The 12,414-nt window shown below is 40.1% G+C and overlaps 1 protein-coding gene across 3 annotated transcripts in view; it reads left to right on the forward strand.

Annotated features, from left to right (window-relative positions):
- The first annotated feature begins 490 nt into the window (after window positions 1-490).
- Window positions 491-12,414, forward strand: part of BAIAP2L1 (BAI1 associated protein 2 like 1) — a 132,223-nt gene continuing 120,299 nt past the window's right edge. For 2 of the 3 annotated variants that reach the window (XM_027874594.1, XM_027874596.1), the window contains exon 1: window positions 1,391-1,566. In XM_027874594.1, the coding sequence (XP_027730395.1) occupies window positions 1,516-1,566 (51 nt within the window). In that variant the 5' untranslated portion in view covers window positions 1,391-1,515. Of the gene's footprint in view, window positions 567-1,390; window positions 1,567-12,414 lie in introns of those variants that run through there. The other variant, XM_027874595.1, reaches the window with a different exon arrangement.

Genomic DNA, 12,414 nt, shown 5'->3' on the forward strand with positions numbered 1-12,414 from the left:
GATTGTCTAATCCAACCTCTTCGTTTTATGGATAAGGAAACTGAGACCCAGAAATCAAATAATTTGCCTATTGTCACACAAGTCGTAAATGGAGGAACTGAAGTTTGAGCCCAGGTCTTCTGATTCTACACCCAGTTCTCTCCAATGTACCACAAACCTCTCCAGACAGAAAAAGTGCTATCGTGAGTGTGGATACACTCTCCACCCATGCGGATCACAGCCCCTCTCTGCCTTAGTACATATCTTCCGGGGTTACAGTAGCAAAACAAACAAACAAAAAAACTACTCGAACACTTCTATGGTCAGGATCCTCACTCGCTGGTTGACATAGTCATACCTCATTGTATTCACACTTTAAAAAAAAGAAAAAACCTTTCCCTTTATAGCTTCGGCACATATAAAGATATATTCCTCATCTTGGCTTCTATATCCCCTCTGGGCATTTGCGTTTTCAGCTCGAAGAGTGAGTGGTAGGGAGTTGGAAGGGTGAGTCAGCACCCTCTCTCACCAAGAAACATCGAACCCCTATGAGAGGAACTCAGGAGGAACCATCCAACAAATAAAAGGTAAAAAACTTGCTAGTCCCCCTAGGAAGGCTCTCCCGGGGCAGGAACCTGAAGAAAGCGCATGCCGCAGTTTGGCAAACTTAGACAGACCCTGGCACCGCCTGGCTCCAAGTTACTGCCCTCTAGACAGAGTTGGCGCGGGAAAAGAGCGGCGAGCCGGTCGCCTTCGCTCCCGCCCTCCGAGGGTCCCTTCCCTTGGCCGTCCTGCCCCAGGTGCTCCTCGGGATCCCGAGGGTCCTGAGGCCGGGGGTAAGGGGGGAACCCGGGTCTGTGCTAGGGGGCCGGGGTGCAGGCCCCAGGAGAGGGCGCCCTGCGCACAGCGGAGCGCACCCGGTACCTCCCGGAGCCGGCCTCCCCTCCCGGGCCCGAGGCGCCCCGGCCAGCTCGGCTCTGCCCCAAACCCCGCGCAGGTAGGGCCAGGCCGGGCCCGGCCCCGCCCCACCCCGCCCCGCCCCTCCTTCGCTCCGGCTGCCGCGTCAGGCTGCTCCGCCTTCCCCGGTTCTCCCCCCCACCTCCTCCTCATCCTGCTCCAGCTCCTGCTCCAGCTCCTGCTCCCCCTCCCGCTCTCCCTCCTGCTCCCCCTCCTCCCAGGCCGGCGGCGGCAGCGGCGGCGGTAGCAGCTGCAGCTCCCCAAGTTTTGACAGTTTCGCTGGGGGCTCCGGCTGGAGGGAGGGGCGCTCCGGAGCGGGCGACGGACAGCGCGGACCCAGCCTCGCTCCTCCTCCTCCTCCTCCTCGCCCGCACCCTCACACGGTCCCCTGCCCGCGGCTCGCCCCCCAGAGGCACGCCGTCCGGGGAGACGGGAGCGCCCCCGGGCCCTCGGCCTCAGCGCAAGCTCCCCGGGAAGGCGGCGCGGCCCCGGACCCGGGGACGGCACCGCCTCCTTCCTCCTCTCTGTCCCAGAGGCAGGCACTGAGACTCCCGGCTGAGTCGCAGAGACACCCGCACCATGTCTCGGGGTCCGGAGGAAGTGAGCAAGCTCACCGAAAACACCTACCGAGTAAGGGACTGGGGGACCCGCAGTGGCCAGGGAAAGGGCTAAGAGTGGTGGGAGGGAACTGTTGGGGGGGGTCTTCGTGAGGATTGAAGAGAGACCCTGGAGCACTCGAGGGATGCCCAGAAGGGTTTGCTGGGGAGGTTGGGGGAGGTTGGGGGAGGTGGGGGAGAAGGTGGGGAATCTTCCTGGGATTTGTAGATTGATGCAAGACCACCTTTTGTGTCCCTGGTTAGTGAAGGAAGAACGGAAACAGTTCTCCCAGCCCAGAGTTGTTTGCTCTCTCCAGTCTGGGCTGGGGGTAATTGGGATTGAAATGGAAGGAATGGGGCGGGGGTAGGGGTGGGGGGAGTTGGGCGGTGAAGGAAACAGCCTTTACCTATCTCCTGGAGGCTCAGCTAGGAAAAACTCAAGTCTTTCATCCCCACGGCTGGGTTTTGTGGCAGAAATTTCTCCCACATCTACTACTTAAAGGACGCGATCCAAGAGAATCAAACTCCCTTACGTTAGTCGGAGTAGTCAGAGGTTGACTTGGATTGATGTAAATAGCCAGATTTATCGTCCCAAGAGGTAAATATTGATCAAGGCAAGAATGGTGTTTTCCAGCAAGAATTTTTTTTTCTACATAAACATTTATAAGAACTCTTTGGATTTTAGGGACATAAAGCCAATCTTTTTTTTTTTAAGTAATAATAATGAATTTGCTGTAAGAAACTTAAACCCTGGGAAAAGGAGCTTCCCTTGAAAATTTTCCCATTTTTCACCAAACCACACCCAAAATTATAGTTAAAACACATAAAGTTCGCAGTGGCATTACTATTACATGTTTTTCAGAAGCCGAAAAAGGCATCCAGTGTCTAGTCTTAAGAAAATAATACTCACAAGAATGTGAAAGAGAAACTCCCCATTTAATTAAGAATTGCCAGGTGAGCAATAGCTCATTTGTAGTTCCTACAGCTGAAAAGGCTTTATTGTAGTACACTCATCTTGTTGGATTTTACTAAAGTGGCAGTTGGTCTACTTTTCAGTAGATCTTGAAACACCCTTTTCTTTTTATACCTTCTCTCATGTTAAACTGGTCTTTGATATATGCCGATTATGATTGTGAAACATTTTGAGTCAACAAAAACTCAAGGTTTTAATAAAGTGGATGTTCCTTTTTTATTCGTGGCTAGCATTTATGTTTCTTAAGGATTTTTAAATATTCAATAATGTATTTTACATTTGTATGAGCATTTTTCCAGAAACAGAAAGTTATGGTGAATGATCTATTCAGTAATTAGTTTTAAGTATTTGTAAATGAATTCCTTTTGAAATAAGATATATACTAATTATTTATAGACTGCAAAGCGACTTTTGTTTTAGTTCAGGTTATAAATATAACAACTTTTTAATATCTAGTAGATTCAGACATGTGACTTCCCTAAACTCCATAGATTTTTTTTGAGGCCTATGTAATTTTTTTTTTTACCTCAAGACTTAGTTTGTGTTGCCTAACTGTATTCTTAAAATAAGAAGAACCTTTAGTTTTTTCCTGGGGTAATGCGAGAGGCTAAAAATGTTTCCATAATTTAACCCCATGGATCCCAAAGACTAAACTGCTTTTTCATATGTATGCACAAAATGTACCTACAGTTAATTTTAAATTGTTCTTTTAATTTTTTTTAACATACATTTAGCACACATTGATTCTGTACAGTACTGTCCCTAACTGAGCTACTGTTGGCATCAAATGAAAGGGCTTGTTTGAGAAAATACTCTGTGTGTGTGTGTGTGTGTGTGTGTGTGTGTGTGTGTGTGTGTATGTATGTATGTATGAGACAAATACCTATGACTGATAGATTTAACAAGGTCATGCTTTGGGGCCCATTAACCTTGACCAGATTGCTTCCCTTATAATTATGTTCCCTTTCATAGTTGTCAGGTTTTTAAATTTCCAGAGACTTGAATGTTAATATTTTATACTTAAATTGAAAAAATATTTTGTGTAAGTCAATATATCGATGATTCTATAGATACATGGTGAACATGGTGTGACTGTGTGCCATATACATTTGGTATAGTGGATAGAATGCTGGACTTGGCATCAGAAAGATCTTGGGTTCAAATGCCACCTTAAACACTTATTAGTGTCATTTTGTGCAAGTCACTGAACCACTTTTGGCATAAGTTTCCTCATCTGTAAAATGAGGGGGTTGGATTAGGTCACCTCTAAAGTTCCTTCCAGCTTTCAGTCTGTGATTTATGATTCTATGAAATAAATGCCTATCCTTCTGGAGGCAAGGAATAGTTGCCATTCAGCCTGGTTGATGACTGATTGTCAAGAAGGAAAAGTTTTCACACGCTGCCTTCCATGCACAAGGTAGGGACGGGGTAGAGTATGAATATGAATCTGCATATGTCAAACTTTTTCTATATGTTGGTTAGGTTTTTTCCCCCCTCTTTTTTTATTCTTTGTTATAAGGAATAGCCCTCTGGGAAGGTAAGGGATATGTTGTATTCCCTGTGCTTTGCTCCTAGCAAGCACCTAATAATTGGGTTTTTTATTTATTTATTTATCCATGTGATGTAAAAAGCAAAAGATATCAACAAAGTGTATTTTAAAATTTAGCATGCTCTCATTCTATGACATGCTGTCATTGTCATACAATGACATCAAGATGGCACTGACCCTGAAGTCAGGAAGATCTGAGTTCAAATCCTGCTTTAAAAACTTAGTAGCTTTATAGACTATGTACAAAATATGTACAAAACTCTAATTTTTTTTTAAAGGTTGTAAACCTCCTCGAGGGTACAGGAAAGGAAGGAAAGGAATAAGCACTTATGTAGTGTTTACTATGTGCCAAGCAATATGCTATGCATTTTACAAATATTATCTCATTAAGTCTTTTATAACAATCCTATGAGGTAAGTGTTGTTGTTGTTCCCATTTTACAGTTGAGAACACTTCAGCAGAGGTTAAGTGACTTTCTCAGAGTCACACAACTAGTATGTGAGGTGAGATTTAAACTGGGGTCTTTCTGACCAGCACTCTATCCAGTGCAGTCCCTTTATATTGCTGTATCTCTCTAGGACCTTGCACATATCTAAGCTCAAGAAATGTTTGATGATGGTGAATTTTAGTCATTTTTTTCCTCAATATTTTGGGTCTACATTTTTATCTAGTGTTTGGGAGTGGAAGTCTAAATTTACCATGTAAAAAACCAAAACAATATCATCTGTGCAATATAAAACTAAAGCTGATCATGGATGGTTTCATTAAAACATGACTGTCCCTCACTTTTTTGCATGTACAGATTGGAAGCCTTGAAAACCTCCATTACTCATACCCTATATTCCCCATAAACAAATCAGAAGCTAAACCCTTTTGAAATGAAAATTCATATGGCATGGCATCAGCAGGAGTGCTTATTATAATTCTTTTAAGTGTTTTCTGTGTCCTTTGCATTATCTGCCAAGCTGCTATATCTTTATAATGCAAAACACAAAATAACCAGTTGCATTTACAGAAGTCAGCTCCAGTATGTGGTTTGCAGAAATGGGTTTTAATTTCTGTAACTTTAAAGGAACAAATGCTCTAGAGGAAGAGGAAGATTAAAATGGCCCTTCTTTGTCTAGCTATCAAATATCTTTAAATATTTATTTGTTGTTTTTTTTTTTATGTGACTGTGCAAGTATTTAAGATGATATTCTCACAGATTTAGGTTAGGTTTAAAGTTAGAAGGGAGCTTAAAGGCCATCTATTCTAATTCCCTCTTTTTACAGATGAAGAAACAAAGTGCCTTGACTATGGCCATTTTGTTGTTGAGTCATTTAAGTCATGTCTGACTCTTTGTGACCCCATTTTAGGGTTTTCTTGGTAAAGACACTGGAGTGGTTTGTATTTCTTTCTTCAGCTTATTTTACAGATGAGGAAACTGAGGCAAACAGGATTAAGTGACTTGCCCAGAGTCACACTGCTAGTGTCTAAGGCTAGATTTGAACTCAGGAAGGTGAGTCTTCCTGACTCCAGGCCATTCAGTCACCTAGCTGCCCAGACTAGGGTCAATAGCTATTAAGTTTCAGAGGAAGGATTTAATGGTAGGTCTTCAGGTCTAGGACTAACCACTACACCTTGCTGCATGTTCACCATCAGGGGAATTTTCATGATAATATTTTAAAAACAAATGGAAACTAATAAACACACCAAAATGTTGAAGAAGTGTACTGTTAGAGATAAATGCAAATATTTTGTCAGGTCAAGTGTTTGGGGAGTCTAATGAGTTAAATTCTCTACCATATCCTGAATTTGCCCTCACACACTTGCTGTATTGCATGATTTCCTGATGAATATACATTACCTTAGTGACACTTTAAGGAAACAAAGCTTGAGGGTGAAGTAGCATATAATTAAACAGAGCTATATAACCTTCCTAGAAGTTAGGTGTTGAGGAAGTCTTTGATAATTCATGGGTGTGACATCATCTAGCCACTGTTTTTAATGCTGTCCTTCCCATACACTAAGGAATTTGAACAAGAGCAAGGGAATGCCATTTTCCTTTCCAAATTTTTTTCTGTGTGGATACAGGCATTTAAATGTGTATATGGCAACAGTGAAGGAGAAAAACTACTAATTATTCCTGCTATAGAAAACTTTGCAGGAACAAACTTTTACATGTGAGTTGTTATTCAACTTCTTCCTCTTAACTAATGTAAAAAACTCAATAAACTATAAGCTGCATTTTGGTAATTTATGAAGACATCAACATTTTGTGTGGTATTCATCCCTTTAAATCTTTTCACTGCATTTTTTGCACCTACCTATATAGGTTATTTTTTTTAAGTTGAAGATCTTTTTTGCAATCTTATAACCCAAATAAGCATAAACAGGCATATTATTTTCTTATCATGATTCTTTTTCTCCCTTGCTGCTTATTCTGTGATTTGTTAAGTGAAAGTCAATGTCCAATTTCCATTAATCCACATCAAGTACAGGTGCAAGTTATTTATTTGAAGTTTCAAAACGCCTCTACCTTCCTTCCCATATTACTAGCAGTGCTTATTACTCTCGATAAAAAATATTTGGCATTCCTCTCTTTTTTTTTAAAGCTAGTCAGTTTTTCCCAAAAATATGTGCTCTCATCAGGTTTACTCAAAGGGATTTAGGTCATAAGATAAAAGAGAACTTAACAGTCCAAGGCACCCCCATTCAAGGGCCCCACAGTGACTGTAAAGGGAAAGGAGGGAAACTTCAGAGAGAGGTTACTTGTATCAATAGCCCTGCTTCCATGTCTCTATTGGCCCTAAATAAATCAGAAGAAAAGCTAGGTAAGTTCCTGGCTGTGAATCAAGAAAAAGCGTAAGACTGCAGCCTTCTGTTAGGAGCACTAAGATAAAAATAATAATTTTGCTTCAGTGAATCTATGATTCCCTCAATGTGGGTATTACTTCAGTGATACATGCCATCCATGGCTGCCCATCCTTCATAACTTTTATCATGTTCTTCTATAAATTTTCCACACAGGGCCTTCCCCTAGTTCTCAAGGTATAGTGGGTGCCCAAATACTTCATCAGTCTCTAAAAGCAAAGTAGACTTTTAGAATCAAATCTGTTTAATATTGAAGAGGTTTTTTTAGGAGAAACAACCTTGTTTAATTTTATTACAACTAGTTAATTCAGTACAAACCAGAAAAGCCTTTTTTCTTTTTACAAAAACATTCAGCTTTTTTTTTAAATTTTCTGTTGCAGCTAGTTCAACCCCTCATTTGACAGCTGAGGAAACTGAGGTACAGAAGGTTGAATAGACTTTTCCAAGGTCTTTTCATGATTTAGAAATGGAAAGGACATAGTTTGGAACAAAGTCAATAAATACTAAAACCCAGGTATCCTGAGTCCCAGATCTAGTTTCATAATACCTTGTAGATAATACTGCATTAATTTCTATAACTTTTTGTGAAGTTTATAGAGGACAAGTACTATCTATTTGGCAAGTACAAAAACCCAAAATATAACATGACATTAGAACCTATGTCTTCTACTTCTAAATTTAGTGTACTATTGATTAAATCTCTCTTCAATAAGGAATTTTTTAAAAATAGCCAAAATTTAATATTAACATGTGATATTTTAATGGCCACTGTTTAATACTAATGTGTAATATTTTAGTAACAAATATTTAATATAAACCTGCAATATTCAATGATAGTTTATATTATTATGTAATTTTTAAACCAATATTTGAAAAATGTTTCTCATTGGAGGTTTTTCTACATTTATACCAGAAGTTACAGCAGTTAGGAGACAATAAGTAGAGTTAGTTATATCACATAGAAGTTCCTTTCGTATTTATGCCCTTGAACATAAAACATAAACTGCAAACTAACTTAAGAACTTGAAATATTGTACTACCCAGCATGACTTAATGAATATAAGAAATAGGAATATCTTTAGTTTTATGCTACTGTTCATTTTTTAAATGTTAAATTTCACAGTTAATCATAAGTTACTACTTTTAAGTGTATAATATTCTCAGTTATTGGGTTAAAAATAACTTCTGGAAGGACATAAAACCTGAAGCCATTGAGAACTTACATATTGTTTGGTTAGGTGTTCATGCCTGCCTTGTCTATTGTTTTGAAAAGGTGTGTCAAGAAATAAAAATCAAGGGAGTTTACAGGAAAGTACTTTTTTCCTGAAATAGGCCTCATTCATTTGGAAGCCTGAAACTACTGAACTGGTAACAGGAACTGGAGACTAGCTGTAACAGATGAAAGGACAGTGATTTTGCATGAACTACATTTCTTTTGAGTTTACTAGTTCTTCACAAATGCAACTCTTAATAATCATTTATGGAATAATTCTCATGTATTTTCTTTGTATGTAAACGTTGTGTGGATAGCACTATGTTTCTTTTCAATATTTTGCATTTTAAAAGTGTCTGTGATGTGATTCTTTTGGTTGATTTTCTTTTTTACCCTTCAATTTTCATTACTGCTGAAGCACAGAGCTGAATTCTAAACATTATGCATTCTCTGTTAAAAATTCTTCTTTTTAAAAACATTTTTTTTACTCCAGTTGTGATTTAAATGGGGAAAAGATAGTTTTTGCTAAGCTTAGTGCAAGAATATATGTCTGTTTAGAAGAAAGATATGGCTACAAACTCTGGATGGTTTCTAGGGTTATATAATTACTGAACATAATCTTTACAGAATGAGTAAAAACACTGTCCAGTCTTTGTTAAATATTTTATAATAAATGTATATAGCTTGTTTTAAATGCACTATTCCATAGAGTGACTTTTGAGATGTAGAACTTTGAAATTCTACTCTCTGATCATAACTTCATATATGTACCGGGAATTTCTGATTAAGAAACTCTTTGTATCAATGCTGGTCAACACCTGTTATGAAATAGTCTTAGTTGCCTGGAGCCCTGAGAGGTTGAATAACTTGCCCAGAGCCATACAGCCAGTATGTCTCAGAGGCAGAACACACACCCCAGGTCTTCCAGTCTCAGAGACTACACTGCCTCTCTTTTTCATGTTTGTGGTTGTAAATTTTTGTCCTTTCACGGTTTGTTTTTTAAATGTCCTCAGTTGCACATCAATACATGTACTCTCTCTTCTAGACATTTATTCAAAGGAATAGAATGGCATAAACATGAGTCCATCTCCACCAGTTACTCTCTGCCCTTACTACCTGCCATAAAGAGGTGAGGGGGGAGAAAGAAGCTTCCCTTCTCTTTTTGCTGTGAGGCATATCCAACTTCTCCATGGGAGGGACAGTTTTGAACAGACTGAGGAGTAAACTGTAGGTGGCCACTCTACTAATTCCTGCCCTCTATACCATTGTGCTTGTTTGCCTCCTCAACCACCCCTCATTTCTGTCATAAGCCTCCCATGATTTGCATCTTACATTTCATCATCTCTTAGAGATACACCACTCCCAAGGTTCAGAACTTTACAATTCCTCTCTCCAACTATAACCTCATCTCCTGTTTTCTAGTAAAACCTGCTTTCTGCCTTTTTGACAATCAAGTTAGTTTCCTCATCTGTAATATGGTGATACTAATAGTATCTATGGCAGCTACATGGCACAGTGGATAAAACATCTGGTATACAGTCAGGAAAACCTGAGTTCAAATCCAGCCTCAGACATTTACTAGCTGTGTGAGCCTGGGCCAAGTCACTTAACCCTGTTTGCCTCATTTTTCTCATCTGTCAAATAAATTAGAGAAGGAAATGACAAACAACTTTGCCAAGAAAACCCCAAATGGAGCCAGGAAAAGTGGGATACAACTGAACAACAAAAATAATATCTACCTCCTAAGGTTATTATGAGGTTTGAATAAGAGATGTATGTAAAGTGCTTTGCAAAACTAAAGGGATATATAAATGCTAGCTATTATGGAATTCCTTGATCCAGGTGATCTCCCCCATTCTGGCTTCACTTACCTCCATAACTACCCCTTAGTTTGCCACCTTCACGCTTCGCTAGTTACTTCATTTCCCACTTTGGCTGTAGTACTTTGGACTTCATCATGCCTGGGGACATCTTCAGCTTGCAAGATCTCATCAGCCCTGATATTCCTGTCTCATCAGTACCCTCTGCTCTTGAGGCCTCTCTGATTAGAGGTTGGAGCTAGAGCTCCTCCCAGAACCTGCATTTAAGAAGGGACCCCCCAGGCCAGTCAACTATTCATTTCCCATGTGGTTGCACTTGATCATATCTACCTTCTCCCCACTTTTCTTCCCCCCACTTTTTAGCTTCCTTTTGTACGTTGTCTTCCCCCATTAAATTGTAAGTTCCTTGAGGGCAGTGACTGTCTTTTTTGTATTTGCATCTCCAGCTCTTACCACAGTCCCTGGCACATATTAGGTGCTTAATAAATGTTTATTGACTGACCAACTACCAGCCTAGAATCTTTTGTGCTTCCTCCACCCCACAACCTTCTGCCATACCCAATCTGCAAGCTCTCACCATCTGACTTCTCCCTTCTTGTTCCACAGTTCTGAGCATGGTCATTTAATCTAAATTTTCTCCTATTTATTAAATGACAGCTATGCACAAGGCACCATTAGGTGCTAATATACCAAGATGAAAAATGATATAACCCCTACCCTCTAGGCGATTACAGTCTTTTAGGAAGGATATGACACATCCAGATATGATATAAGGTAGAGGATAAGAATGGTAAAATAGAGATCCAGACAATGTTCTCCAGGAATATTTGAGATCAAGAGTCAACAGGCATTTATTAAATATCTACTGTGTGCCAGGCATTGTGCTAAATACAGGAGGTATAAAGACAAATAGCTCCTCTCAAGGAGCTCTCCATCTAATGAGAGAGACACATGCAAACAACTGTATATAAGCAACACAGGAAAAATTGGAGATAATCTCAGAGGGAAGGCACTGGCATTAAGGGGAACTGGGAAAGACTTCTTGCCAAAGGTGAGATTTTATCTGAGACTTGAAGGAAGCCAAGAGCTATTAGATAAACCAAGGGAACATTTTCAATTGGGTATTTAAGTGAAGATTTCATGAAGGAAATGCCATGATAGGATCAGGGATAGACCTAGAGCTAGAAGGCCCCTTAATGGAAAGTGACTTATCAAAGTATACACAGCTAGTAAATGGCAGAGCCAGGATTCTAACATCTGTATCCCCAGAAAAGAGGAGTAAACTTCTGAAAGATAGAAATGAGAAAAGAGAACAGAGTAAACAAAAAACTACAATTTTGTTTGCTATCTCAGAATGCCCTCAATTATTTTTGGAACACTGAGTAGTCTTATTTACCCAGGGCACAGACTTCATGAAGAGAAATCGTGTGAAATAAGACATGGAAAAGAAGGCTGAAGTCAGATTGTGGAGAGCCTTGATTTCCAAGCTAAGGAATTGCTATTTTATCCAATAGGCAAGAGAGAGGTTTTTAAGCAGGAAGTCTCTGTGCATTGAGAAGGTTATTTTACTCTAGATAGCTTCAGCTATGAAGGATAGAATGAAAAGAAGAGAGACCAGATAGAAAGTTATTTTGATAGTTCAGGAAATGAGTGATAAAAACCTGAATAATAATAATAATTGACAACGGGAATGGAGAGAAGAAGATAGATGCTGGACATAAAAAAGGTTAAAATCAATAGGACTTAGTGGCTGGTTGGATATTGGAGTAGGAGACAAAGGAGAGTCTAAGATAACTTGCATTTTAAACCTGAGTAATTAGGGGAATGAAGGTGCTATCAACTGAAAAGTAACTATTAGACAAATAGAAAAAGAAGCAGGAGATATAATGGTTATAGAAGTACAGGATGGGCTGCCTTGGGGAGCACCTTGAGGCAGGGACACCGACCAGCAGACCATTGCAATAGTCCAAGCATTAAATGATGAGGGTCTACACTAGGATTTTAACAATGTCAGAGGAGAGAAGGAGGCACATTCAAGAGATGTTACAAAGGTAAAACTGAACTCATCTCTGGCCCCATCCCAGCTCTGAAAACCTCTCCTCTTCCTAACTTCTCCATTACTGTTGGGGGTACCAGGATTATCTTAGTCACCTACACTTGCACATAGGTGTCATCCTTGATTCCTCAGTCTCAAACCCACCCTCATCCCCTATCCAATCAGCTTCCAGCTCCTGTCATTTCTGTCTTCGAAATATTTCCCATATACACCCCCCTTCTCTGTTCTGACATTGCAACTATACTAGTGCAAGTCTTCAGCACCTCACAGCTAGACCATTGAAATTGCCTGCCAGTTGATCTCCCTGCCTCAAATCTCTTCCCTACTCCAATCTATTATCCACTCTGTGGTCAAACTGATCTTCCTAAAGTATAGGTCTTACCATATCAGCCTCTTCTGTGACACTGATCTCCTTGTT

The sequence above is a fragment of the Vombatus ursinus genome, unplaced genomic scaffold (genome assembly GCF_900497805.2).
Source record: "Vombatus ursinus unplaced genomic scaffold, bare-nosed wombat genome assembly UNPS02014807.1, whole genome shotgun sequence".
Taxonomy (NCBI): Eukaryota; Metazoa; Chordata; class Mammalia; order Diprotodontia; family Vombatidae; genus Vombatus; species Vombatus ursinus.